At 42.5% G+C, this 27,774-nt stretch overlaps 2 protein-coding genes and 1 long non-coding RNA gene across 5 annotated transcripts; 2 read left to right on the top strand and 1 right to left on the bottom strand.

Moving 5' to 3' along the window:
- Positions 1–705: 705 nt before the first annotated feature.
- LOC121932750 lies at positions 706–12,582 on the top strand. Of its 3 annotated transcripts, XM_042471694.1 has the most exons (8): positions 706–1,135; positions 4,132–4,309; positions 5,667–5,853; positions 7,009–7,090; positions 7,193–7,262; positions 9,051–9,125; positions 9,970–10,107; positions 12,448–12,578. In XM_042471694.1, exons 2-8 carry the CDS (start codon positions 4,139–4,141, stop codon positions 12,562–12,564), a joined length of 840 nt encoding a protein of 279 aa, XP_042327628.1. In that variant the 5' UTR covers positions 706–1,135; positions 4,132–4,138; the 3' UTR covers positions 12,565–12,578. The 3 variants fall into 3 exon arrangements, with proteins under 3 accessions (XP_042327628.1, XP_042327626.1, XP_042327625.1); XM_042471692.1 differs by lacking the exon at positions 706–1,135 and having other exon boundaries at positions 3,979–4,309; positions 12,451–12,582; XM_042471691.1 differs by lacking the exon at positions 706–1,135 and having other exon boundaries at positions 3,979–4,309.
- On the bottom strand, positions 12,462–16,072 carry LOC121932780. Its single transcript, XR_006104413.1, has 3 exons — positions 15,944–16,072; positions 12,737–12,834; positions 12,462–12,586 (listed from the first exon to the last, which is right to left on the bottom strand). It is a non-coding gene; the product is annotated as an uncharacterized LOC121932780 (long non-coding RNA).
- A 1,287-nt stretch (positions 16,073–17,359) lies between these two features.
- CDIPT (CDP-diacylglycerol--inositol 3-phosphatidyltransferase) lies at positions 17,360–27,393 on the top strand. Its single transcript, XM_042471736.1, has 6 exons — positions 17,360–17,668; positions 18,850–18,984; positions 20,321–20,474; positions 21,471–21,552; positions 23,224–23,305; positions 23,905–27,393. The coding sequence occupies exons 1-6, from the start codon at positions 17,626–17,628 to the stop codon at positions 24,054–24,056; spliced, it is 648 nt and encodes a 215-aa protein (XP_042327670.1). The 5' UTR covers positions 17,360–17,625; the 3' UTR covers positions 24,057–27,393.
- Positions 27,394–27,774: the final 381 nt, after the last annotated feature.

The raw sequence follows: 27,774 nt of genomic DNA, 5'->3' as shown, positions 1-27,774 counted from the left end.
GCCCTTTTTCCCTGTCTCCCTCTGTGTGGGTGATTAAAAACTAATGTGAGTGTGTGTATGTATGTGTGTATGTCTTTTTTTATATATGAAGAAAAAATGTTGGGGGCAACTTAGACATATGTGTCCTATGGAATGTATTAGAAAATAAAAAAACACTTTTTTAAAAAAAACAACAACAACCAACAACAACAACCACGATGGGGCAGGGAAGCTTGGCTCTTACTGGGATGGGGGAGCATAAAAAATGGGAAAAGAACACAAGGATGGAAAATGGTTGCTCCCCCAGGAGCTACCGGTGGGATAGATTTCGAGATGGGATGAGAAATCTTTTAATAAAAATGTTGAATATTTAAAAAGAAAACCAAAAGTATTTTGTCTCTTTGGGCTTGGAGAGGGCTTGGGTCAAGTCCCTGTGGGAAAGGGTCCAAACATTTGTGTCCTTACAACACATCAGTCAACATTTTATTTTATGTGTGTGTATGTATGTATATATATATATATATATCATCTTCTGAGATGCACAAATATTTTTTCTCCTTTGAGTTTACATGTGGAGAACGTAAGCCACCTGGTGTGTGTGTGTACATAGATCCAAGGAGTAGTGATTGTTCTCGGCTGAGAAAGCTGGAATAACATTTAAACCTGTATGTGCAACCTGCTGCATTGAATTAGGGCACTTGACATGAAGTCGATTTATAGCCATGTATATACAGTATGTCAAGTCTCCCGATTTTCCACCTTGAAAAACAGACTCCTTGTCTCATCCTTGGATCCAAAAAACATTTTGGATCCAAGGGGCCACTTTTTAAATCTCTGCGTTCAATTTTCAGCTGTTGCATATTGGAATGTATGTGAGGGAACTTTCAATCAAAGGTAGTTTCTTCCTTCTTCCAAAATACTATTCTCCCCACCCTAAACAGCCATTCTCAGAGACCTTCTCCAGTTCCATCTCTGCATTCTGCAAAGATTCAACCCTCTTGACTTGCGAAGGAATTCCATTGCCTAGCAACTGGGCTCTGGAAGCATTCCCATAGCAACCGCATCTCTGGCAGTTGGGTACCAAGTCAAAGGAGCACCTTTGGTTGCCGTCCACCTCCTGCCACAGGGGGCTTGCTTGACAGCAAAGGGAGTGATGGTTTGTATTCAGGGGAGCCAAAAGGAGCTGGGTCTCTGCACCTAAGTTGGTGGGTGGTGTTAGGACACCTTTCTGGCAGAAACATTCCTAATAAGCCCACTTGTGCCTTCCCATTGCACTATGTTCAAATGATCACCATAGTGTAATGGAGTCAGTGTGGTGGTGTAGTTTTGCCATAGGACTAGGACCCTGGAGATTGGAGTTCGATTCCATGCTTGGCCTTAGAAGGCTGCTGGGTGATCTGGGGTGAGTCTCGCACTGTTAGCCCCAGAAAACCCTGTGATAAGTTCGCCTTAAGGTTCTCATAAGTCGGAACCAACTTGAAGGCACACAACAACACTAGTGTGGCCAAAGTCTCCAATTTCCATTTAGGTATCACCCCCCACCTTCATTAAAGTTGGGCTGTGAGTATTTAGCTGCCAACCCAATGGTATATTTTTAAAAACATATATGGTGGCTTTATATATTCGGGTGGAGCTGGACGTCTGGTTTGTGTGAGTCTAAGCCTCATAGGTGTGGCAATATCTTGCACTGATGTAGTGCAGAGTTTTTCAGGTTATCTGATGCGGAGGACTGGAATGTGCCAGAGAGAGTGAACATATTTGTGACCATTGGCAGCAGCAGTTTGTTTTCCCTGCAAGCTCACCAGAGACTGGCAAGCAATGGCTTGCAAAGTGGTGCTGGTCCAGGAACCCATACTTTTGAGCAGCACCACTTGAGACCTGTCACGAAGTTTGTGTGTGGCTCCTGGGGAATGTTAGCCCCAGTTCTTGAGGTATCTCACCCCATGGTCTAGTCGCTGAGGGGGACTTCGGGATGCACAAACTGCACTTTGCCCACCTCATATTGTTCAGCATGCCCAGATGTCACCACCTAGTCCTGCTATCACTTTTAGCTGAGAACCACAACTTAAGGGTGAAAGATATCTGCTCATGATTGCAACTCCTTCCCATTGGGACAGCAAAATGGACACAGCAAATGTCACAGCGCACTCATATACACGCCCTTCCAGCTGATCACACAGTCTGAACTTAGGATGCAAGTGGCAAGGCTTAAATACCCTGAAGGCACCAGGTCCCATCTGATCTTGGAAACAGCCAGGTCAGACCTAGTTGGTACTTGGATGGGAGACTGACAAGGAGTACTTGGTGCTGTAGGCTGTATTTTAGAGGATGGCAATGGAAAACCACATCTGAGTATTCCTTGCATAAGAAAACCCTTTAAAATTCACAAATTGACAGCTGACACTGACACACACACACACACACACACACACACACACACACAGAGCTTACAAAAGTCTATAAAAACAGTATTGATTAAACGAGAGACCTGAAGCCTTTTATCCTCCTAGTGTTTTGTACTACAGCTCTCAGTCCTTGATGATTTTCTATGCTGATTAGGGCTGGAGAGGATTGGGAACAAATGCTCCTCACCTTTGGATTAGTTGCATCTTGCTGTTACTCTGGCTATGCCTTTGTTTCCAAGGGTCTCTGAACTATGGCCTTGCTTACCAAGCTGCAAAGCCCAGCCTCTGCATCTTGAGGTGAAAGTATAAAGAAAGAAAGGGCAAGTTTATGGTAATTTATCTCTCCAAGTAAATGTTCTTCATGGAGAATCGATAGCAAAAGAGGCATCCAGCTCCACACTAGATTTCTGCAGTGTGCTGATAATGCATTATTGAAAAAAAATAGTGTGCACTGACATTTACAATCAAAATTGCATCAAGAAAGCCAGAATTCTGCATCCTGTAAAAATTAAACCAATGTGCTTGTTCATTCATAAATTGCTCTGCATCTATTGGTTACCGGGAGAAGTTCATGGGCACTAAAATGACATTTATAATGACAGGTCTGTTCAGCCTGGGCTCCCTCATTCCAGTTTCTGTGTTTTCCTACCTAGGCCATTCCTCTGCACTGCCCAAATACCACCAAGCCATTCTTCAGTACATCAAGGATTAGGAATTTGCTTCAGGCCCAGGAGCATTTGGCAAACTGTGCATTGCCTAATGCACTTCTACGCTAACCTCTGTTTATCTTTTTATACAGTAAAAAAGAGTGCTGAAAATAATGTGTGGTCTATTTCCCTATATAATCATATAATCATTCTCAGAGAGAGAGAGAGAGAATCTCATCCTAATAAAAAGAAATTAAGGCAGTACACATTTTAAAATAATAAAAAGACATGATAATAAAACAGCAAATAAAACAGTAACTCAGTAGTAGGTACAAACACTTTAAAATTATCCAGTTGTTAAAGGACAATTTTAATATCATTAACTGCCTGGAGAAATATGTTCACCAGGTGCCCAAACTTCAACAAATTTGGCAGCAGGCAGAAAGGAGAAGAGAGTTCTAGCACTTTATTGCTGAAAAAAAGGCCGTGTATCTCTGATAATCTAGACAAGTGGGAGAACCTAGTATATGAGGTCCCTAAATGAACCCAATAAATCACATAAACAAAAAGAAAAGGGGAGCAGGGGTCTGATAAGAGCATATTTTGACAAAGCATCAATCTACCCACCTAACTATGGAAATTATGAGTTAAACATTTCCGTTCACAAGTATGCATCCCTGGAAACTCAAGGGTGAAGAAGAACATCTTTGTACATGCTCAGAAGCACTTTGAGTACCATCTAGCTCAAAAAGACCAGGGGAAAAAAGTCAGGTTAATGCTTCATATGAATTGTCCTGGGGCTAACAGTTCCTTCAAGCCAGTGCAAAGAGCAGGACAGCAGGCTTAATGGATTTATGGATCTGCTTCATCTTTATTTCTGCTGCTCTTTCAAAATATGCTCAGCCTGCCCTGCTCCATATCAGACCCCTTTTGCTCATTCTGTTGAGTTGGAGCTCCAGATATCTACCTCAAAAACCTGATCTGATGGCACCACTGCAAGAGAGTCCTCCCGTTCTACCAGGAAGTATATATATGTATATTAAATTTTCCATTTTACATCTAGTGTCCACCCATTTCTCTCCCGCACCCATTCCTCTTAGGTCCAAAATGGAAGAGATCCCTGAATCTCCCACGGGAAGCACTTCTCAGGCTGACAAGGCAGCTCCAGACGGCTTTGTACCCAGGATATCAGAAGCTATGGCTGAGCTCTTAGTGAACACAGTTGCGAACACTGCCAAAATGGTCCAGGTTTCAGCTGAGGCCCAAAAGACCGCACAGGTAACCCTGCAACTGATGTAAGGCCTGACTGTAGTGATGAATGCTGCTGCTGCAGAAAACAAAGGGGAAGAAAGGTTGAAACCCAAAAGTATTTGTATGTAGACTCATATCCCCCACCAGCTAATACCCTTAAATGTTTGAACATGTAAATTCTGCCAATACAACCTATATTTATTATTATTTTGTTGCTGTTAGTAATAAAGTACTTACATTAGTACTAGCACTCAACAAAAGTGCTGCTACTATTAGTAGTAATGAATTCCTGCTAAGATGTTAGGAGGACAGGGGGTGGGGAAAGGACTACAAATGTTGTTGGACTCCAATTCCCAGCAGACCTAGCCAGAATAGCTAATGGACAGGGCTGATAGGAGTCCAGTGACATCTAGGGTCCAAGGAGATAAAGACAGGAGACATTTTATGGCAGATTTATATAGGAATGTTGTATATTTGCAAATTCTTTGGAAAATAATGCAAAGCTCAATGTGTTTGTTGAATCAGCTTCACAGACGACTAGTCCATTTCTGGACTCAATGCAAAGCACTGGTTATGGCCTTTATAAAAGCTCTATAAGGCTTTGGTCCCAGCTAGCCCATTCTTCCCATATGAACCTGCCCAAGCCTTGTGATTTTTAGGAGAGGGTGCTCTCTCAGTCTACACTGCAGAAAGAATCCAGCTTGACACTGCTTTAACTGCCCTGGCTCAATGCTGGGGAATTCTGAGAACTGTAGTTTTATGAGACATTTAACTTCCTCTGCCAGAAAGCTCTGGTGCCACAATAAACTACAATTCCCAGGATTCCATAGCACCGAGCCAGGACAGTTAAAGTCGTGTCAAACTGGATTATTTCTGCAGTGTGGATTGGACCTCAGTCCTACCATCCTCACCGGCTCATCTGGTAAGGAAAGAGCCTTTTTTGTGGCTGCTCCTGGGTTTGAATTTCCCTCTCTGCTCTCTTTCTGCTGGCAGGTAAAGACTTTTTTATTTACCCAGGCCTTCAGCTGTTAACATGTGCTAGAAGAGTCTTTTAATTAAGCTGTGGCTTGATATTATTATTATTATTATTATTATTATTATTATTATTATTATGTTTTAAATGTGTTTTTTTCCTGTTTTAATTTGTTTTTAATGGTTGTAAAACTTTTCTACACTATAGCGTTTAAGCTACATTTTGTTTTAACCTTTATAAGCTGTTGATATGGTCAGTCGACTAATCAATAAACTTGTGGTTGTTGATAAGCTGCTTTTGATCCCATATTGGGGATGCCAATCAATTAATTAACTAAATATTGAGATGGCAGGTAAATAAATAATAAAAATGGGTGTCTCACCATAACCTAGTCCCATGCCTTCTCTTCAGCTGACCTGTTTCCATGCGGAGCAAGCTTTGGGCCAGGCTCGGCTGAGCTACATCGCAGCCCGAGGGTTGGCTGAGCAGCTTTTGGGCTTCTTGAGTCCCCCCGACTACCAGGGGCTCTTCCAAGTCTTGTCACAGCCTCCCATGCCATATTCTGAATTCTGTGCAACCATCCGACGTACAGAAAATAGTAAGTGACTGGCATCCCTGTTGCTAACCAGCTCCCTCCCCACCTTGTGTACTGGTCATTGAATCATAGAATAGTCACACAGAATCTTAGATTTGGAAGGGAGCACAAGGGTCACCTAATTCTACACCCTTCCATGTAGGAATACATATAGCACCCCCGAGAGATACCCATCCAACCTTCGTTTATTGTTGTGTATCATCATTTCCAATTTATGGCAACAGGAACAGGTGGACATAGGACACATAAATCTCCCCAAAAATCTTAGTCTATGGGGATTGAGTTCCTACTGAAATAACCTGGCAAAATTGGTCCACAAAGACTCATATGAAGTCCATCTTTCTCTGGAATTATCAGAGTGCAAGCTATGATAAAGCTGTAAAAAATACTTAAGACTCTGATTGTTGCTAAACCGTCTCAGGAACAATCGAAGCTGCCTATGATCTCTCCTAAGTGCTTTTAGTTGGGCGTATGCTAAAATGAACACATTGGAAGGCACTTTTACAAGCACTCCTATGCCTGTAACCACTTTTTGTGCTTGTAAGAGTCTTCACGTTTAAGGATGTCTGAATGATAATGAATGAGGAAAGTAAATTGTTCTCCCCTTGCAAGTACCTGCAAGTAGGCAAAATTAGTACTGTGAAGTCGAAGGCTTTCATGGCCGGCATCCATAGGTTTTTTTTTTGGGGGGGGTGTTTTTGGGCTATGTGGCCATGTTCTAGAAGAGTTTATTTCTGATGTTTTGTCAGCGTCTGTGGCTGGCGAAACATCAGGAATAAACTCTTCTAGAACATGGCCACATAGTCCAAAAAAACCCACAAAAAATTAGTATTGACCTGACTATCAATATTGAGCCCCACCTGCACCTTAAAAACAGTTCTGGGGCTCCAGCTCCAAAACCAAGAGTTCCCTTGTGGGTTTGAAGAACAGCTAGTATCTGATGCTAATATGTGCAGGGAATGCTGCAACCTATTTTTTAAAAAATTAATTGCATCCCCTGGAAGCTTCCCGATGAGGCAATTCACCTTTGTTTTTGGATTAACTGGTAAACACAAAAACAGCCCTCCCATGCTCATGAGTGCCCCTATCAGCTGAGATCTTGGCTTCACTCAAATCCTCTAAACATTGTCCCCTCTTCTACTTTCGCTTATGCTGCAGCCCTCCTGCACCCCGTCCTCAAGTGCAAGCCAGGATTTTCAGTCCAGCGGGAACCCAGTCCAGATTCTGAATGCAGCTGTTCGTGAGTGACTTGTTGAGAGGAACTAGTTAAGAAAATGGGAGGGATATATAAGACAAATATATTCACTCAATTTCTTGTCTTGCATGTTTTCCCCCCCTCCAGTCCAGAAGATGGCCTTCAAAGTGGAATTAATGATCTCCAGGTGTTTAGATCCTGTTGTGGCCAAGAAACAGTGAGTTAAAAACATCCCTGTGGACTTTGAACTTCCCTAGAAGTGCAAGCTGTGGACCTGTATGCTTTGGCCTCTAATGACAGGCACACAAAGACTGGTTATCATAATACCAGGAATGAAGAATATGTAGCTCTTCAGATGTCTTTGAACTCTCAACTCCCATCAGTCTTAGCCAGCATAGGCAATGGTGAAGGATGTTAGGTGTCAGAGTCCAACAATTTCTGGAGACCCACAAGTTTCACACCATTAGGACTCTGAGGACAGAAAAACCAACCTAGTGTAGTGACTTGAGCATTGGATTAAGACACTGGGAGACCAGAGTTCGAATTCCCACTCAGCCATGGAAACCTACTAGGTGACCGTAAGCAAGTCACATTCTCTCGGCCTCAGAGGAAGGCAAATGCAAATCCCCTCTGAACAAATCTTGCCAAGAAAACCCCTGGTAGTTTCACCTTAGGGTTGCCGTAAGTCCAAAATGACTTGAAGGCACCCAACAATGAAAGATACTATGTACATGCTCCAATGTACTAGTCACTAGGTGCTTAAGGAAAGGCACTTTGCATGTGCTTATAAGATGCATTCTGCCATGTGCCTAGTTCAGTTTATACCTAGTTCAAATCAAGTTCCAGGTGTAACTGCAACTGGAAAAGCAGCAGCCCCAAACATTATACAAGTTGTCCCATGAGAATGATTTCCCCCCACTCCGAGAAATGTTTTATTTGAACCTCATTTGCTTTTCATTTCAACTCTCCCTCATATGGACTGAGAGTGGTATTTGTATGTAGGGACACCTACCATCAGGAAGACCAAGGTGTCTGCCTCAGGCATCACATATTGGGTGTCATAAAAGGGCAGCAAATTGTTACTTACTTAGATGTTGTGGATTTATTCCCAGGGCTGACAAGAGGTGTCTGTAGGACCTTCTGCCTTATGCAACAAGATAAAAAATTGATTTTGAGCATTATGCACCTTGAGTTGGATTACAATATGGCGCTCCAACTCATTCAGTAAATGTTTTGAGCTGGTCTTGGGTGGGCCGGGGACTAATAGCCCAGCAGAGAAAAATATTCCTGTATTATGGCTCTTAGCTAAATCAATATGGTAAGGAGCAATGAGGAGCATTTATCTCTTCTAGAGCAGGCCTCCCTGGCGAGTCTTGAATTGCCCTTTCAGAAAACTGGACCAGAATGGTTGGGATGGCTGACCCTAGATTTGAGGTGTCCATGTAAAAATGCCCCTTCTGATGCCACCTGCCAACATCACTGGGATGCCCACCATGTGGCATTTTGCCACGGACACCTTAAATCTAGGTGATTGATGGATAGGACAAAAAGCCAACATTGCAATTCCCATGTCACCATGAAATGGTGTTACACTGGGACACTGTCACTATGGAAAATTTAAAGTGCCAGCTTCCAGGTCCCTGAGATGACAAAACCATTGAAAAGGGCCCAGGGTGAGGAGAGGAAGGTACCTAACAGCAGTGGCTCCTGCTGGAGGACTAAGGCCATGGTACCAGAGGCTGAGATTGGGCCTGACTGGCTGGACAGAATAAGGGAATGGTATTCAATCAGAAAGGGAATCAAGAAGTACTGTAGCAGGAAGTATGACACAGAGGCAGTACAATCCATAATTTGGAAATGTTTTTTTTTAAAACTATCACTATAAAACCTCCCAGCCATGGGCCATAATGGCTGGGGGATTCTGGGAATTGTAGTACAAAAGATAACTTTATAGCTCTAGTTGTGGCACTATTAATTCCATCCTTTCCCTTATAATTCACATCAGGAAGAAGATGGGATAGAAGAGGAGGCTGGTCAGTCTCTGCAGATTAGGGGGAGAAATCCTTCACGGCACAAGCAGGTTTGATTCCCAGACATTAATGGTGTCAGAGTTCTGTCCTGGAAGCCCTCTTTTCCCTCTTTCCAAAGCAACTGACATTGGAGAGATCACTGCCTCTGGATACTCCACTGTGAAAAAGATGTACATGTTCAGTGGCACCCTCTGTAACAAAAAATATTGTGGAACATTTAAAGATTCAATTATTTATTGTAGCTGAAGCTTCTTGTGGACTGTTTCTCCAAGGAAAAAGGAGACTGTATCTTCAGTAGGCAGTCAGACAGTGATAAAATGACAAGACTGTCCTTCTTGCATGTTGTGGCTTTTTGATCCCACTGTTTACACTGAGAATAACACTTCTTGCATCTGGTGAGATTAATTTTAGTCCACAGAAGCTGACATCATAAACGGCTGGCCCTCCTTATCCACGGATTCTTTATCTACAGATTCAAGCACTTATGGCTTGAAAATATTCCAAAATAATATAATTCCCAATAAACAAACCTTGATTTTGCCATTTTATATGAAGGTCACCATTTTACTATCCCACTGCATATAATTGGACTTGAGCATCCACGGATTTTGGTATCCACTAGTCCTGGAACCAAACCCCAGCGGGTACCAAAGGCCCACTGTAAATGTGTTATAAGACAGGGCCTTTCCAATATTTTGTGTTTCAATTCCCATCAGCCCTAACCAGTGCTCAAGTATGATGAGAACTGTAGTACTGCAATATCTGCAGGGCCATTGATTCCCCATCCCTGTTTTAAGATGGCACAAGAACCTCACTATCCTCTCCCTGCAACCCTAAAATGGCTTCCCATTGACATGTACAAATTTCTACCCCTTTCCTTTCTTTTTCTATCAGGTGGAGACAGTGCTTCTGGAGGATCAGATGGGGGGCGCTTATGTGACCCAGCGCCGCCGCTCACCCCGGCGGTCCCCCTCTGCTGGCGTAGATGGACTTTCCCCGCTAGTGTCCGAGCAGGAACTCAGCACCATTCAGGTACTGGGCCACAAGGCATAAAGCACCATGGGAAAGTGTAAGGAGAAGAAATGGTAGGGAAAGCAGGAATAAGATTCATAACTGGCCCAACTTAATTTATACTGCCATCCCCAGCATGGAAATAGAATCACAGAGCTGTAAAGGACTGCAAGGACCATCCAGTCAAACTTCCATCATGTAGCAATACACAGTTAAAGCACCCTTGAAAGATATCTACCTCTAATTAAAGATCTCCACTGCTTAAAGGAGGGAAGTCCCTGTGAAGGCAGTGGTTCTAAAATGTTGACCCATCAGATGTTCTGGAATTCCAGAATCCTTGACACTTGGCCAAGTTGATTGACCTGGAGGGCCAAAGACTGAGAAGCACTGTTCCACAGTTTCTCTTCCAGGGACAACTTTTCATTCAGCAGGATAATGAACACCCATACTCTACATCACTCCTCACCAACCTGCAGCCCTCCAGATGTTCTGGAATACAAGTCCCATTATTCTCAGCCAGCAAATAGAAGTTGGCTTGGGGTAAAGGGAGTTGTCAACTCCTTCATCTAGAGACCTGAAAGTTGGGGAAGGCTGTTCTCATTTGTTTTCAAGGTTTCATAGTATTTAGGGTTGCCACCTCAGCCATTGGTTTTATTGTGCCTGGGACTCTTTGACTCAACACAACTATAGCAGCATGATTCCACTTTAACTGTCATGGCAGCAACTTATGGAATCCTTGGATTCGCAGTTTAGGGCAGGGCTTTTGCAATTTTCAGCCTGAAAACTTTAGTGCTTCACCAAATTACAAACCTGAGAATTCCATAGGATGCAGCCACGGCAGTTAAAGTGGGATTGTATTCTATAACTGTATAGTGTGAAAGGTCTCCAAGGCTGGGGCTTTCCAATGCTTAACTGTTTCAGGAAGGGTGTGTGCATGTACACGTACTGGGAGGGGAAAGTATGAACAATATTAAATTTGAATACAGTTAACCTTGTTTAACACATGTAAAAGAGCAATGGCCATTTTCTAAGCCCCATTGAGAGCTTGGAAATATTTTTGGGTTGCAACTCCCAGAATCCCCAGCCAGTTCATGCGTATGCTGTATTTCAAAAAATAATTTTTCAGGAGGGGTGGCAACCCTAACACCATATTTCTGACCAGTAATATACACTACAGTAATGTAGTGAAACATGACACTACAGTAATCTAGTGGAGAATGGGTTTGCAGGGTTGAAAGTCTGGGACTTTCTGGTGAGCAGGGATAATGATGTCACCTCCCACCCCCTTGGGGTCTTGTTTCCTCTTAGCTTAATGGCAGTCCTAACCCATGCACAACATCTATCCCTGTTTTAGCCCAAAGGTGGTTTAGCAAGACCTATTGCTGGTTAGGATTGCCAATTTAGCATCATGTCATCCCTGGATTTTTCAGAGCCAAAACCTGAGACCTAGAGACAGCCTTATGCATTAAGTACCAACTATAGTCACTCACCTGTTTAGAGAGGTGGGATAAGGACATTTGATCTAGCCTACTCACTTCTAGCCAGAAGAACAGGGTGAAGGACGAGCCTTGCTACTACTAACTGGGAAGGAAGAAGGAAGCTAAGGCCTGTTACAGACTGCCAAAATAAAGCTGTTTCGGGTCTCTTTGAAGTTATGCTGTTTAAATGATACATGGGTCCTAAGAGTCCGAAAGTCGCACCAAAGCCACGCTCCAGTCCTAAGGACTAGAGTGCAGCTTTGGTGCAGCTTCTGGATGCATGCGTCATTTAAACAGCATACCTCCAAAGAGACCCGAAGCAGCTTTATTTTGGCAGTCTGTAACAGGCCTAAGTAAATACAAAGACATCCCAAGTGTCTTTTCAAGTCTCTCTAAGAAGCCAATTAATTCTTGCAAGCTGTAGCATGCTGCTGTGCAACTATCTGAGCTGGAGATTTGCATCCAGCACTTCCTTTGCCTTAAACAGACTCCACCAAAACTGAAGAATTTGTACCCTTGTCTCCTGTCCTGTCTGGAAATAGCTCTTGAAACCTGGAGTCTCTGGGCCAGGACCTAAAATCTGACAACCCTATTCCTGATAGAGATGAAAACTGAGAAACAGTTTTACATCAACACAGCTGCATGCAGTTTTAGACACGCCATAGGGATGCTACTACAGAAACTGTCCCAGTGAGGTTCTCCACTTCAAATTTACTACTGTTTCTGGCAGACCTTGTGGTGAAATTCCCTCACATTCTCAACAGCATGCTGTGCCAAGCAGAAAAAGAGTCAGTGTATTGGAGGGGGGCACTTAGAATTGTGTATTTCTTTTCAATTTCCTCCCCTCTCTATACTACATCCCCTGATTTGCTGCCCCTCTCAGCAGGGTGGATCAGGGAAGTTCTTGAGCAAAGTGACTCGGCGCGTGGATCATCACCAGCAGGAAAATTCGGACAGCGACACTGATCAGTCAGAGATCTCAGCTAAGGACACTGGATAAACCTGGCCCCAGATCCACTATACTGAAAGAGAAAGGGAATAATGAACACACAGCTCAAATCCCCCCTCCACTTTCCTTCCATAATCTCATGGGGGAAAGTCCAATGCATCTCATACCCCCAAAACATCCACCATGGGTAAGGGAGGGAGAGGGAAAGTGTTGCAAAGCTTACTGGGTTAATTGCAAAAATAGGCATCCTGGATAAATTTCAGGGCCAATACATGAAGGGGTGGAAGAACCATTGAAGCCTCTGCAGTTGTCACTTCTTCCCTGTTTAAAAAATTAAAATAAAATATAAATGCAACAAACAAACCAGTTTGGCCATTGCTCTTTTACATATAAGGCTCAAATGACTTCTAATCAGATTAGGTGGTTATAATATTGTAAATATTGTTGCAGTACCACTCTCATCATTCCTTCTGGCCACACTGACTGGGATTGCTGGAACATGGAAGGCAACAAACAACTGTCATGCCACAGGTTTATGCCTCCAGATTACAGTTTAGGTGGCAACCCTTTTAGTAACATCAAAAGGCAGCAAAGTAACTGCACCAGAACTAAAGCTGGGAGAGGCATTATGTGCCCTTCCAGACATTATCTAACTGCAGTCCCTAGTGTTCATCACCATTGGCTGGCTATGGCTGATGGAAACTATGGTCCAAAAACAACTGGAGGGTTACATGATTTCAACCACAGAACTATTGGGTCATGCCTTGGGGTAGGGGTTTCAGATCCAGAACTTTTAAAGACCTCTTTTAGAAAGGAAAATTGAACCAAGCACTCTTCGTTTCATTAGGGAAGGGATGGAAATCATGTGGTCCTGCAGATTATTAAGAATGCTGGGAATTGCAGTCCATCGTCTTAAAGGCCACATGACTCCCACTCCTGTATGAGAGCAACACTTTGATGAGACAAGTCATACCTAGGTGTATGGTTTTTATGTTAGTCCCCCTGGTCCCAGAACTAGGGAATATGGCAGTGTTGTCTATAGAATTGTTTTTAGGTGTTATGGTGCATTCTGAACCATCTTCAAAGTCATTCTTGGTAGAAGAAACTTTTGATTCAAGCTAATTTCAGCCATGATGTTCAGCTTTATATTTTAGAATTGCTTTTACACAGTCTTGGAGATTATTTTAGCAAATGCTTGGAAAAATTACTTTCTTGGACTATAACTTCCAGATTCTTGAAAATGTAGTTAAAAGGTAACTTTTCCAAACGATATTGGCTGGGGACTTCTGTGACCTATAGTCTGAACAACCAAGTTTTCCAGGCTTTGGAGAAAATTGTATGTATGCCATCGGTATATATACTAGTTTAAGGAACAATAGACATTTCTATACGCAACCTGGGTAAAGGTCAGTATATTAATGTGATAAGCAGTACTTCAATATATCATTAAGCTGTTGTTACTCTGCTAAAAACAAGACCAATTAACAACACAATCCTACACTAGTCTGCTAAGAAGGAAGCCCTGAGTGTAATGTGGTTATTTCTCCCCAAGAAGTAGGCATAGGATTGTAGCATAAAAGGAGTTTGGGAACTGAGATGGTTTACCCAGCAGTACTGTGTGGTCCCCACTCTGTTTGCTTCAGTATCAGCTTAAAATTGAGTCTCCATGGTCCAAAACACACTGCAGAAATCATCCAGTTTGAGACCACTTTAACTGCCCTGGCTCAATGCTAGGAAATTCTGGGAACTGTAGTTCTGTGAGACATTTAGCCTTCTCTGACTCAAAACACACTGCAGAAATAATAGTTTTAACAGCCCTGGCTCAGTGCTAGGGAACTCTAGTTTATTGTGGCACCAGAGCTCTCTGACAGAGAAGGCTAAATGTCTTGCAAAACTACACTTCCCTGAATTCTCTAGCATTGAGCCAGGGCAGTTAAAGCGGTTTCAAACTGGATTATTTCTGCAGTGTGTTTTGGACCTTCGTCAGAGAGCTCTGGTGCCACAATAAACTACAGTTCCCATGATTTCCTACCACTTAGGCAGGGCAGTTAAAGTGGTTTCTAACTGGATAATTTCTGCAGTGTGTTTTGGACCTACCTTATAAATTTGTAAAGGATTCTGTTAGAAAACAACCTGATTAAAATAATTGTATAATTCATATTCCATGAACAAGTGACATGCCATTAATTTCTGTCTTTAGCAGGGAATAAAAAATGGTAATTCCCACTTTGTGCTAAATCCCAGAATGTTGCAAATGGGAACCAATTACTTGCTCAATGAAAGTTTCAGTTAAATAAAAGTTTCCCCTAGTTTTAAGGGGTTTGCTTAGTTTTTTGTGGGTTTTTAGGGCTATGAGGCCATGTTGTAGAAGAGCTTATTCCTTAGCCAGCAGCTATGGCTAGCATCTTCAGAGAATGCTGGCATGGAAGAGAGTGGGTTATATTTACTGTTGGTTGAGAGGAGGTGACTTGCATGTTAATCTGTGTATTGTTCTGTTGTTGGATGGCAAGGCCTCAGGGTAGGGTTGCCATCCCTGAGGGCCTCCAAACCGGGAAAATGGACATGGTTTTAAAATGTAGGACTGTTTTTTTGTTTTGTTTTTTAAATTTCCTTCCTGCCAGGAAATTTTAAAAAAGGTCCTACATTTTAAAACCTTGTCCAAGGCCCCCCCACTGGGGCTGGGAAGACAGTGCCCCCCCAGGGAAGACTTGGAGGAGACCGCTTCCAAGCCTTCCCTGGGGCCTGGGAGACAGCGTCAAGGCAGTAGGCAGGCAGCCACCCACCTCCACCTCTGCCTCCGCCTCCTGGGTCCAAGAAAGTGCCCAGCAAGGAGGCGCGCCAGGCAGAGGAGGCGGTGGGTGGTTGCCTGCCAGTGCCTGCTGCCCTGGCACCAAGCCAGACAGGCACCTCTGTCTCCTCCTCCGCTTGGCGCGGCCTGCAACAGAGGAGGAGGAGGAGAAGGAGGTGTGCCTCCTGCGCGTGCCTGCGCCCCCCTCCCCCCTGCCACACTCCCCCACTTCCCCCCGCACACCGCCTCCTCCTTCGCCTCCTCCTTTGCTTCCTCCACAAGGCCTGGAACGGAGGAGGAGGTGGGTGGCGCAGCCATGCAGGGAGGCAGAGGAAGGTGGGTTGGCGCCGTGCGGGCCCCGAACCGGGGGCTGGGGGCCAAACCGGACCGGGACCGGGAGGGGGACCCCAAAAGCGGTTTTGTCACGGGGGCCACCGGGTTATGGCATCCCTACCTCAGGGTGCCCATTTACTTAATGATCCATTGTTTTCTGGGAACCCCACTCACTCTGGGTGGTTTGCATTTCCATGGGCTGAGTTTTGATTTTGGTATTTTTCAGGACAGGTAGCCAAACTTTGTTTACTTCCTGTTGAAATTGCACAGGTGTTTATGGATTTCAATGGCCTCCCTGTGTATTCTGACCTGACAGTTGTTGGCATGGTCCAGAATTTCAGTGTTTTCAAACAGCATTTTATGCCCAGGATGGTTTATAATGTGTTCTGCTACTGCTGATTTTTCTGGCTGACGCAGTCTGTTTGTTTGGTGTTCAGCGCCTTGAGTCCCTATATTGGGAGAAAGGGATATAAGTAAATAATAATAATAATAATAATAATAATAATAATAATAATAATAGTTCACCATTGCCTTAAATCAATCTAGGAATTGCGTCTTGCCTATCTGGAAGGAACTGGGTTGTAGAAACTTGCCCTAAATGTAACACAACCATTATTACAGTGCCACAAACCACTGTACAATACGGCTATACTAAGAATTATTACAGTGCTACTAAGCACTGTACAACTTTTAAACAGGTAAAAACTTTATAGCCTAAAATAGATACTTTACAAGTTTTAAAAAAGAATTGTACAACCTTTAAAAAAAAAACCTCCATTTTTCTGCAAAAGGTTAAATGAAAACGCGTTTTTAAAAATCTTTACCAAATTGGGATTGCATCTACACTGTGGAAATACTACTACTACTACTACTACTATTTTTAATTGTAATATTTAATTTTAATATTTAATATATATAATTTATTATAAATTTATTTTTGTATTTATTTTCATTTATTTTATTTATTTTAAAAATTATTTATTTATTTCATGTTTAATTTTAATACTTACTTTTAATATTGTTATTGTTATTATTATTATTATTATTATATTTATATCCTGCTCTTCTCCCAAAGCTGGGACTCAGGGTGGCTTACAACATTAAAAAAACACCATGCAGTTAAAAACATACAAAATATTATATTAAAACAGAATTAAATTGCTACAATAATTAAAACAAATTTAATGCTAAAATCAAGTTTAAAAAGATTGGTGCAGTTTCCATGGGTCAATACTATGGAATTCTGGGATTTATAGTTGTGTGAGGCATTTGGCCTTTTCTATCAGAGGGCTCTGGTGCCACAACAAACTACAAATCCCAGGATTCCATAGGATGGAGCCATGACAGTTAAAGTAGTGTCTAAAGTGCATTAATGCTGCACTGTGGCAGCCACCTGGGCCTCTCTAGCCTCAGTCCTCCGAGACTCTATGGTCCGAGGAAACAAGAGGAAGGGACTTTCTAGCCGGGCGGCGACCGCATCTTGTTGGTCGGACTAAACCAAAGCGGATAGCGGGGTAGACTTGGAAGAACCTCTGAGGTAAAAGAAGAGTACAAGGAAATAGAAACGTTCCTGACCATAAACTCCCTCTTTTTGTTACGTTATGAAGCCTTTCTCCCGGTTTGTACCTTAAAATGTGTGTAATTTGGGATTTTTTTTAAAAAAGGAACACCCCTCTTTTTGCTTTTGGTTTAGCCCAACGCAGTGGAGGGGGGCGACTCGGAGCGCGGCGATCCATCAAGGCTCTTAAAGGGGCCGCGGGTTTTTTCTTCCCTTTCCTCCTCCGAGGGTTGCAGGAAACAGAGGAGGTTATTATTGCAGACAATAAAAGGGCTTGCCTTAAAACAAGGGGCAGGAGTCCCTGGGCTGCTTGGAGGGGTCTTGCATTTAGTCTCAACCGCTCTGCTGGGTCTTTGGGCAGGATTTGCAGGGAAGCCCCCATTTCCACCCAGAAACAGCAACAAGAAGAAGAAGGAGAGGAAAGAGCTGCAAAATGAAGGAAGAGAACATTTTCCTCTTCGTCCCCAACATCATTGGTACGTTGCAGGGATGCCTTGACTTGATTGATTCATTGACTAATTAACTGATTGATTGATTGATTGATGGGAGGTTGGTGAAGGTCCTCTGCAGGGCAAAGTGAGCAGAAGCCATGCCCTCAAAGGAGGACAAGGCACCACTAAATGGAGGACATACATAGGAGGAAATGGGGGACAGGACACAAGCAAAGCTGAAAGAATTCAGGGTGCCTTTTGAAGGAAACGAAACCCCCCCCCATGGTTTCTATTATTAATTATATAATAGCACATTCAAATGTATATACTATATATATATATATACACACACACAGAGTATATATATTTATTATATATATTTGAATGTGTGTATATATATATATATACACACACACACATTCAAATATATATATATACAGTATATGTAAATATATATACTGTGTATATATATATATATATATATATACACACACACTGAGTATATGCAGTGTGTGTGTGTGTGTGTGTGTGTGTGTGTGTGTGTGTATGTATCCTCATCTAAAAGACAGTTCCAGGATCCCTGCATCTTCCTCCATGCAGTCCATTTCTGCTCTTGCAGCTTCCAGAGCAGCCCAGCCAAAAGCAGCAACTGCCAGAGACTCTCTTAAGCCTGCCATGGGGGGGGGGGGGGGGGGACAGGGGCTTACCTGCCTGAGGCCAACCCTAGATGTTTTGTTACCGGAGGCAGAATCCTTGTCAAGGTGTATCTTACCAAAAGCCCAGCAAGTTATTCTGAGCATGACAGCTAGAAAGTCCCACAAGCACCTTTCCCTATCAGTGCAAAACTAAGAGAGCCAAAAAGTAAATTTAAAAATTACTATTCCTTTATTTTGCCTCTAGCCTGAAGCATTCTCCTTATTTGGCCTAATACTTACTCCTTACTGTTATTTGGCCCATGCTAGAGTGTTTTTCCTCCCCTAGAAGTAGCATTCTATATATGTCAGAAGTGAAGATGCTGCCCCTCAAATTGGGATTTTGTTCATAATCAACCTTCATGCAGCAAATGGATGAGGTTCAGGACTCTGGCCGGCTCTATTCTAGAAAACCAAGATGGTGGGGATTTGGATAACAGTAGGTGGGCACCAGGTGAAATTTGGTTGGGCGAGAGTTGCAGGATGGGTAGGTTGGTGATTCAGCAGCATTCTTTATTTTCCTTCCCTACGCAGGATATGCCCGCATAATCTTCGCTTTTTTCGCTTTCTATTTTATGCCAACATCTCACCTGACGGCATCGTTCTTCTACCTGCTGAGTGGTTTCCTGGATGCCTTTGATGGCCATGCAGCCCGGGTCCTTAACCAAGGTAAGTTTGGTCATTGCTCCTTTCAGTTTGCACATAAAGGTGGTGGACAGCAGCGTGTGATTTTGAAAGAATTTCTATGCTCTAAAGTATACTTTTTTGGAGTCAACACCAGCAATTTCTTTGAGAGAGAGCACTTATATATGAACGTATGAACCTGGCCTAGGTTGATTGGTTCAAATTGCTGGATCATCTGTTGTCTGCTTTAATGGCTAGCAGTTCTCCAACATCTCAGCTGAAGTCTTCCCATCAATTGCTACCTCATCTGGAAAGTACAGTAACATCCAAAATGCACAAAACAGTGATACCTTTATTAGGACAACCAAGATGAACAAAATACATATTGCAAGCTTTCAAAGCTCCACTGGCTTTTTCGTCAGGTAAAGATGTTAAAAATCATACAGAGTAAAAAAAGTATGACTATGGCCTGATACAGACGGCGCGGTAGTGCCGTCCTAGGGCCAAAATTAGGGCTGGGGAGTGCGCAGCTGCATGCTCCACAGCCCTAGTTCGTATAGACGGTGCAATTTTGAAGGTGCACCATCCATACACAGCATGGGACGATCGTGTCATGCACACGCTGCCTCCACACCGACCAGCGCGTGTATGACATCACTGCACTGCTGGAGGGCGCTTGCGACGCAAAAAGGAGCTCCAAAACTAGATTGCCATTGGAACGAAGCCAGGGGAAAAGGGGCCAGGCGGTCCCTTTCTCCCATGGCTGCGCCAGTCGGGGTGTCTGGGTGCATGCAGCCCCAAGAACAGCCCTTTTCCAGGCCATGGGGAAGTGGCATTTCATTCTGTGTGCAGTTTTACGGTAGCTAGAAGTTGAATCATCTACTTGGGATGGCAAAAAAAATTGTCACACATCTGGCAGATCATAATGTATGAGCTGCATTTGACTCTTATGTGACAACCTTCACAGCTTGTATCCCAAAAACCAGCAATAAGGAAGACAAAGTCCTCCAGATGTTACTGGGCTGCAATACCCATCATGTGTTTAAATTGCTTTAAAAGGTCTTAGCAGTTTAATTATATGTTAATGTTTGTAGGTTTTTAGTGTTGTGAATATTTATCTATTATCTGTCCTCACTTCTATAAACCAGCTTGAGTCCCAAGGCTGGAAAAATGGTGGAGAGTAAAGAGCAAATAAATAAATAGAAGATGATGATCTCTCACTCTTAGTAATGGTGGCTAGTGCAGTCCAAACACATCTGGAAGCTATAGTCTGCAACCCTGCTGAACCTCTCCCTTGCCTCCATCTTTGTTGGTGTTCCCTCCCCGCCCCAGTTGTATTTCATAGCACATTTTTATTCCTAATCTATGACATTCTTCCCAGGCACCCGCTTTGGCGCCATGTTGGACATGCTGACTGACCGCTGTGCCACTATGTGCCTTTTGGTGAACCTAGCTATGCTCTACCCTGAATCTGCCCTCTGGTTCCAGCTCAGCATGAGCCTGGATATTGCCTCCCACTGGCTCCATCTTCACAGGTATGTAACTCTGTGTGAGGAATAGAGGAAGCTGCACTATATCTGATCTATCCTAGCCCTGGGTGACCTACTGTGATAGGCAGCTGCTTCCATGCAGATATCTTTGCATTTATGTGCCTCCCTAATCTATTCAGCCAAAGACACTGGGGCCTGGGCCTGAGATCTCATATAAAATATGTGCTCTGCAACTGAGCTATCATTTCTACTCTCAAGGCAAAGCTTGTCTCTCTCAAGTTCCTTTTTCAGTCAGGAGTTGTACCTGATTTGAAAATAACACCTATCATCATAGATATGTTTTCCTTGGAGTAGATCTCATTGAAGGCAGTGGAGCTTCTGTGTTGATGTGAATGGACTTGCACTGCAAGTACTCAAGCTGTCACTTGTTAGCTTTGCAAGTCCCAGTCCTTCAACTGGGAACTGGTCCAAGGGATCTGTAATCTAAAGTCCTTCAAATAACCTGGACCCAAGCAGTATAGGACTTTGTAGGTCAAAACCAACTGTAGTCAACTGTGAATTAAGATGTCCCTAGCATCTCATTTCATTATAGCCCAGAAGTCACTAAATGGCATTAGGCAAGCCACTCTCTCTTAAGATCAGTCAATCCATCGCAGTATAGGAATAAAAATTCTGATTTCTATCACCAGATTGATGTAAGGGTTAGAATGCAACCATGTACATGAGACTGTAAGGTGTTCAAAGTGTTATATTTTTATTATTGCTATTATTTTTCTTGCAGTTGTGAAGACTAGAATGCTTTTTGGGGTGAAGATCTTAGTTGTTGTTTTTAAGTCAAACACAGGTCTCAAGTGTAAGATGTGAAAGTTTGAATAGGGAGTGATTGCTGGGAAACACGCACAGTTTTCTAGGAGTATCTTTCCCAAGTGAAGTGCTTGGAGTGGCATAAGAGAGATTGAAGGGGATGAGCAATATACAATTAAGAGGAGAGGCTGAGTACTCTAAACTTTCATTTTAAGGCTTTTAATCTCTTTCCACCAGTACAGTGGTGAAAGGTGGCGAGAGCCACAAGAGCATCGATTTATCTGGGAACCGGATCCTGCGAGTGTATTACAGCTCCCGGGTGAGTGAAGTTTGTCTAGAACCCGTCTATTAGAACTGTTCCTATCACATCTCTCAAGTATCTTGCCTCAGTCCCACTGATAGCCTCCTCTTTTGTTCTCTCCAATGCAAAATGCTGTCCCAACCTTTCTCCCTCCCAAATGGCTTCCAGTCATCCACACTGTGAAATTTCCTTGTCTTTTGTCTTCCAGCTGTCCTTCCACACCATTTCCAGTATTTGGAAACCATCTTGGAAGCTTGAGACAATAAGATGTATTTATTTTTCTCCTTTCATTAAGAAATGTAGAGTAGTACACAGTGGATGATGAATACTAATGATTTCCATTTTGTCTCCAAATGGAAATTACAGGAAGAGGGCCCTCCTCTGAAGCCATTCTTGTCATACACATTTTTGTAAATATTTCCAGATTTCTGCTTTTGTAAGGATTCTAGATTTCCGGTAATACTTCAAATTCAAATCAACTTCAGTGATGTTGAGTTATTTTAAGGTCCAATTTATAGTGCTAGTTTGGTTTTGTATAGTCTTTTAAATCAGAGGTTGGCAACTGTGTATGGTATGGAGGCTGTTTTTCTTCCTTGCAATTAAGCCATCATTTCTGCCTGCCATTTTGGCCAGTTTTTAAACATTGTTTCTATTTTTGGAGTTGTTTTTGTGAGGTTTGGCAGTTGGGAAATCGACTACATTTTGATGTTTTTGAATGGCTTTTGAGTGGCTTTTGATGTTTTTGAATGGTTTGGGGACAAAATAAAATCCCCCCCAAACTGGGTGTCAGGGTTTTCTTTTTGAGGGGCGTGTCTTAGGTGCCACACCTAGCGGTCCCAAGGATCACATATGGCCTGTGACCACCACATTGCACACCGCTGCCCTAAATAGCCCAAGCCCAAGATACTGAAGGACCACTTCCTCACTTAAGAACTTACCTATCTATTGAGATTCTCCTTTGAAACCTTGCTCAGTGAGCCTCCACTGTCAGAGGTAAACATGGAAATGTATTGGAACATCCCTTCCTAGGGAATTTTCCTCTCCCCTCCCTTCCTCCCTCCCTCCCTCCCTCCACCTTCATACAACAAAGAAGCACTAACCTAAGCCAGAAACTCTTTTGGACTATCTTCATTCTGCTTTTATTAACTTGATTGCTTTGTTTGATCTGATTTTATTTTTTTACACGATATTATGATGGTTGTATAAGATACCATCTGCTATTTTGGATTTTTTTTTCTTTCAAAAAAGAGGCTCTAATTTGTTAATAAAGTAAAAATCAAACCCAACAGAAATAATTAAGGCATTCATATCAAAACCAAAATATTTCTATTGTTAATAATTCATTTATATCCTGCCATTTTGCCCCAAATTAGGGCTCAGAGTAGCTTATATTTTTAAAACAAATACAGATACAGGTTGAGTCTCCCTTATCAGAAATGCTTGGTACCAGAAGAATTTGGACTTTGAATTATTTAATTACAGATGGAGATGCAAAGACGTCACTATTTCAACCATCCATGTGGACACTTTTGGATTTTGGCGTATTTTGGAATTCCAAATAAGAGAGACTTGACACACATAAAAACTTCAATAGAGACATACAGAAGTTAATGTTAAACTAGTTTCTATTTGCTATCTTTTCTTGGCTTGTTTTGTATGACATACTTTGTTCTCTCTGTTTCCCTTTAGCCCGTTCTCTTCATTATGTGTGCTGGTAATGAACTCTTTTACTGCATGCTGTATTTGCTGTGTTTCGGTGAAGGACCAGAAAGTGAGTATGCAGAGTTGGGTCCCTTTCATGTTACGCAATTATACACTGCTATCATTCCAGTTTAACTGCCTGTGGGATCCTGGGGTTTGTAGTTTGTTGAGGCAGTAGAGCACTATGACTGAGAATATAAAATACCTCTCTCTAGATTACAAATCCTGGGATTCTATAGAAGGTTCCCATAGAAGTTAAAATCGAGTCATGGCACTGTACAGGTTGAGTATCCCTTACCCAAAAATCTAAAATGTTCTAACATCCAAAAATTTTTCATAAATGGCTGAGATACTGACACCTTTTCTTTCTGATGGTTCAGTATATACAAACTTTGTTTCATGTACAAAATTGTTAAAATACCTTCAGGCTAAATGAATTTTGTGTATAGCTTTAGGTTCATCTCCAAGGTATCTTATTATTTATATGCAAATATTCCAAAAAAAATCTGAAATCCCAAATACTTCTGTTACCAAGCATTTTAGATAAGGAATACTCAACCAGCAGTTATGTAAGTGAAAGGGTCCCTGGAAAGACCATGGGATGTTGGTTTGGGGATTGATGGAATGCATCTCCTCACTCCACCCTTTGTTTTTCCTTTTTCCTTCCAGTTCTACCAGCCCACGTTGGTCTCTATCGCTTAGTGCTGTGGGTCTGTGCCCCCATCGCTATCATCAAGAGTCTCATCAGCCTAATCCACTTGGTCTCTGCTTCGTGCAATATGGCTGCTTTGGATGCTGCAGAACGAGCAAAGAGGAAATAGCATTTCCAGGTTATGGTGTAGGGCTGGGAGCAAAATGCCCCTCACCTCCAGTGGGACCAGCTACCAACCCTCACCACAATGGGATGATGCTTTGCCTCAGATTAGTCACTCCAGTTGTGCAGTTCATACTTGATGTGATGACCCCTGTCTTCCCATAATACTTCGTGGTCTGTGTGGGATGATGGGTTAGGTCCAGCTCCTCCTGGCTTCCTCCTTCACCCACATAATATTATACATTGTTGAGGAGAAAAGTAGCTGGTGAAGAGAAATTTGCCTCAAGCTTGGGTTGAAAGGGAGGAATTTGGTCCACCATTTATTTTGAAAGGCAGCTAAATAGACTCATTTTCAAGATTTCAAACTTTGCATCACACTGCTGGTGTATCTCTGGAGGGGAACCAAATTCACCCAGAGAGAAGTCCTCTTCAGCCCCACCTGAGCCTTTTGTTGTTGTTTTTCTAAACTGTGCAAGAGTGTTTATCTGAGAAGGACAAAATATCATTCCCATAATTCTCCAACTATATCTGGGCCAGGTCAGGGAGTAGATCAACTGTTTGCCCATTGTTTACTTCTGACCATACTAACATAGATATTTAAAACAGATTATCTTGTGTCCTTATGAAGTGCTGCTATTGGGGCTTGAAGTTTAATTATCCCCTTAGGATTCTCTCTGGCTCTTTAGTTTACCCTGTGTGTGTCCATTTTAGCTGATGGCCCAAGCTGTCTTGGCAGAAATGTAAGGAGCAGTATGCATGGCCAGAGGGAAACACCTGTTTGGAGCAGCCTTCTCCCAACAATGCTTTGCTTTTGAAGTATATATTGCTTAGCCCAGTCACCATCAGCTGTTTTTGCTACACAAATCTAAATGGTGAACTTAGGAGAGGCCATATTAGTGGCCTCGATATTGAAACATTATTCTCCTGGCTTGTCTGTTTGCACAACGTTTCCCATACTTTTGCACATAATTTCAAGATGACAGTTGCAATCTGATGTTCCTCTTTTCCTCAATCATGCTTTTATGCTCTTGGAGAAGTGCAGTACAGCCATAATATTTGATAAATAATGACAAAGTTTAATGTCCATATTATTTAGCCTGACTTGTTTATTCTTTCTTCCACTAAAGTAGGTGGGAATCATTTGACATCGTAGATGTTGTTGTACTGAAACTCCAGGCAGCCTCAGCCAGTGTAACCAATGGTGAGGGATGCTGAGAGTTGCATCCAACATCTGGAGGGCTGCATGATTCCCACCCTGAAGTAAACCTTCGGTTGCCATGAAATTCATTTAAGAGGAGAAAGATATTTTCCCCTACAAGATATCTCAGTACCCTGGCATAGCAGGAGCCTCATCCTCCATACTTGTTTTCCTTTCATTCCTTTTTCCTGACCCACCTTTGTACATGTTACTATATTACTTTGTAGTTCTGTTTTCCATGTGTGGTTTTCATCAAGGATGGCTAAATTTACCATTGGTAGGGTGGCCATTTAGATATACCTATCACTCTCTCACCTCTCCAAAAAAGCCAGATTATTACATTTGCAATAGGACCTAGGGAACTGATGCAATAGAGGAGTGGGAAAGAGATTATTGTGCTGAGAGGTAACATGTTTATCATCTGATTTGACACTTGAGATTTGGCAGCTGTATAGAAGACCCCCCCTCCCGTGTAATGAGTTGCCATTCATGTGTTCATATAATAAGCCAAACTGTATTACCTTGCCACAGAAGCAGTTCTACTAAAGGAGGGGTGAAGGCACACATGTATTTTGAGTTAAGAGACCCACTTGCCTCCCTGCAATGTCCCACACTGTCTCCTGCAGGTTTGGGATCAGTGTTACCTTACCAGTACTACCTTCACAGTGTCACTGCCAACACCCTCAGAACCCCAAATTGTGTGTAATTTATACATAAGTTTTTACCAATTTGAGATTTTGGTGTAATAAGAGCTCTCTCTCTCTCTGCAGAGTGGGATTAGCTGTATGTAATAAAGACCATCTGTATCACCATCTAATTACATGTCTTAATTTAGTTGTCTCTGGGGTAATGGTTTATATAAGAACTTTGAAGTATGGCAGAGAGAAGTGTGGGTGTTGTTTGACCGCTGTTTCTCGCTCAAAATTGAACTGCATTTTGGATATTGTCAAGACTGACAGAATGCAGAGCTTAATGCTCTGATCAAGAAAAAGACAATCTTCAGGCTTGCTGGATCAATGCTGGTTACTAGTACCAACCAGAGCAAAATGCAAAAAACATATATTCGATCTGTTTACACTGTTATATCAATTTCATACAACTTAAATTGTCATGGACACATCCTAAGGGAATTCTGGGATTTGTAGTTTGATGAAGTACTGAGAATTCTCTGGTAGATTGCTCTAGGCCAGCAGTTCTTAACCACTGATCCTCCATATCGTTTGAACCCTTGCTCTCTAATTCCCTGATCATTGTTCATACTGATGGGGACTTTGGGAGTTGAAATGGCAAATATCTGTGGGACCAAAGGCTGAGAATCACTGTCCTTATCTACAGTACTTCCTTCCTGAACCATAGTTCCCAAGGTACCTGGAGAAGAGAGGGACTGAGGATTCAATCAGTCTAAAGCTATAGTTATGAGAGACACTCAAGGTATGTGAAGTGCAGTGTTGTGGATCCCAGTTCTTTAGTTGCCCTTCCAACAACACTAGTGGAGGCTCATTTAAAGTGAGGAAAGGATGGTGGGAATGTGTGAGGGAATCTCAAGTGCATGGGATCTGGGCAATCGAGTCAAGGCGCATGCCCCTGAATGCTGTGGGGTGGCCTTAATCAAACTGGGCTCTCTAAATGGATGGCAACTCCAAATACATCCACTTGGTTTACCCATTTCAATGAGGTGAGGGGGTGGTGTTGGATTGTACTACTTCAGAATACTGGCATGTGAATATACAGTTGGAAGCTCATCTTGTACTCTCCCTTGTATTTATTTATATTTTAAATGAAACACCCCATTAAAACACCTAGAGCTTAGCAAGAAGCATTCTAATGAAGCCACCTTCCTATCATATTTTTCCAAGTTTTTTTTACTTCTGGTGTTTGTTTGTTTGTTTGTTTGTTTTTCTGCCCATAATGATGCTTATAAGTGGCATTATCCAGGACCCCTTTCACCATTTGGCAGGCCAGCAGTGTGAGTTTTCAAATATCTTTTTCTTTGAAAACTATATTTTCCCTTCTACCTGTGACTTGCTTAGCCTACATTCTCTCTTTTGGGAATTTGCAAATCTCATGGCTAAAACCTCTAACCTAATTTCTTTTGTCTTCCATATTCCCTCTGGCCTGCCAATTCCCCACTGATTTTTTTGGGGGGGAAAAAAGCAGTCTAATCTGCTGAACCGTTCTGGAGAACTCAAAACACTTTCACTCCTTTGTGAAATGGTTGTTGTGTGCCTCCAAGTTGTATCAGATTTATGGCAACTGTAAGGCAAACCTTTCCTAGGGTTTTCTTGCCAAGATTTGTTCAGAGGAGGTTTTGTCATTGCCTTCCCCTGAGGCTGAGAATGTGTGACTTGCCCAAGGCCACCCAGTGAGTTTCATGACCAAGCTGGGAATCAAACCTTGCTCTCCAGAGTCGTAATCCAACACAACCCACTATGCCACACTGGCTTGCCAAATTATACTTACTCCTAATAATGGTATTGGCCAGCTGTGTGTTTTGTATTATTCTAAGGATCAGCAGGGCAACCTCTAT

This window comes from Sceloporus undulatus, chromosome 6 (genome assembly GCF_019175285.1).
Source record: "Sceloporus undulatus isolate JIND9_A2432 ecotype Alabama chromosome 6, SceUnd_v1.1, whole genome shotgun sequence".
Taxonomy (NCBI): Eukaryota; Metazoa; Chordata; class Lepidosauria; order Squamata; family Phrynosomatidae; genus Sceloporus; species Sceloporus undulatus.
The sequence above is the reverse complement of the archived record's forward strand: the minus strand, read 5'-3'. Positions and strand labels throughout refer to the sequence as shown.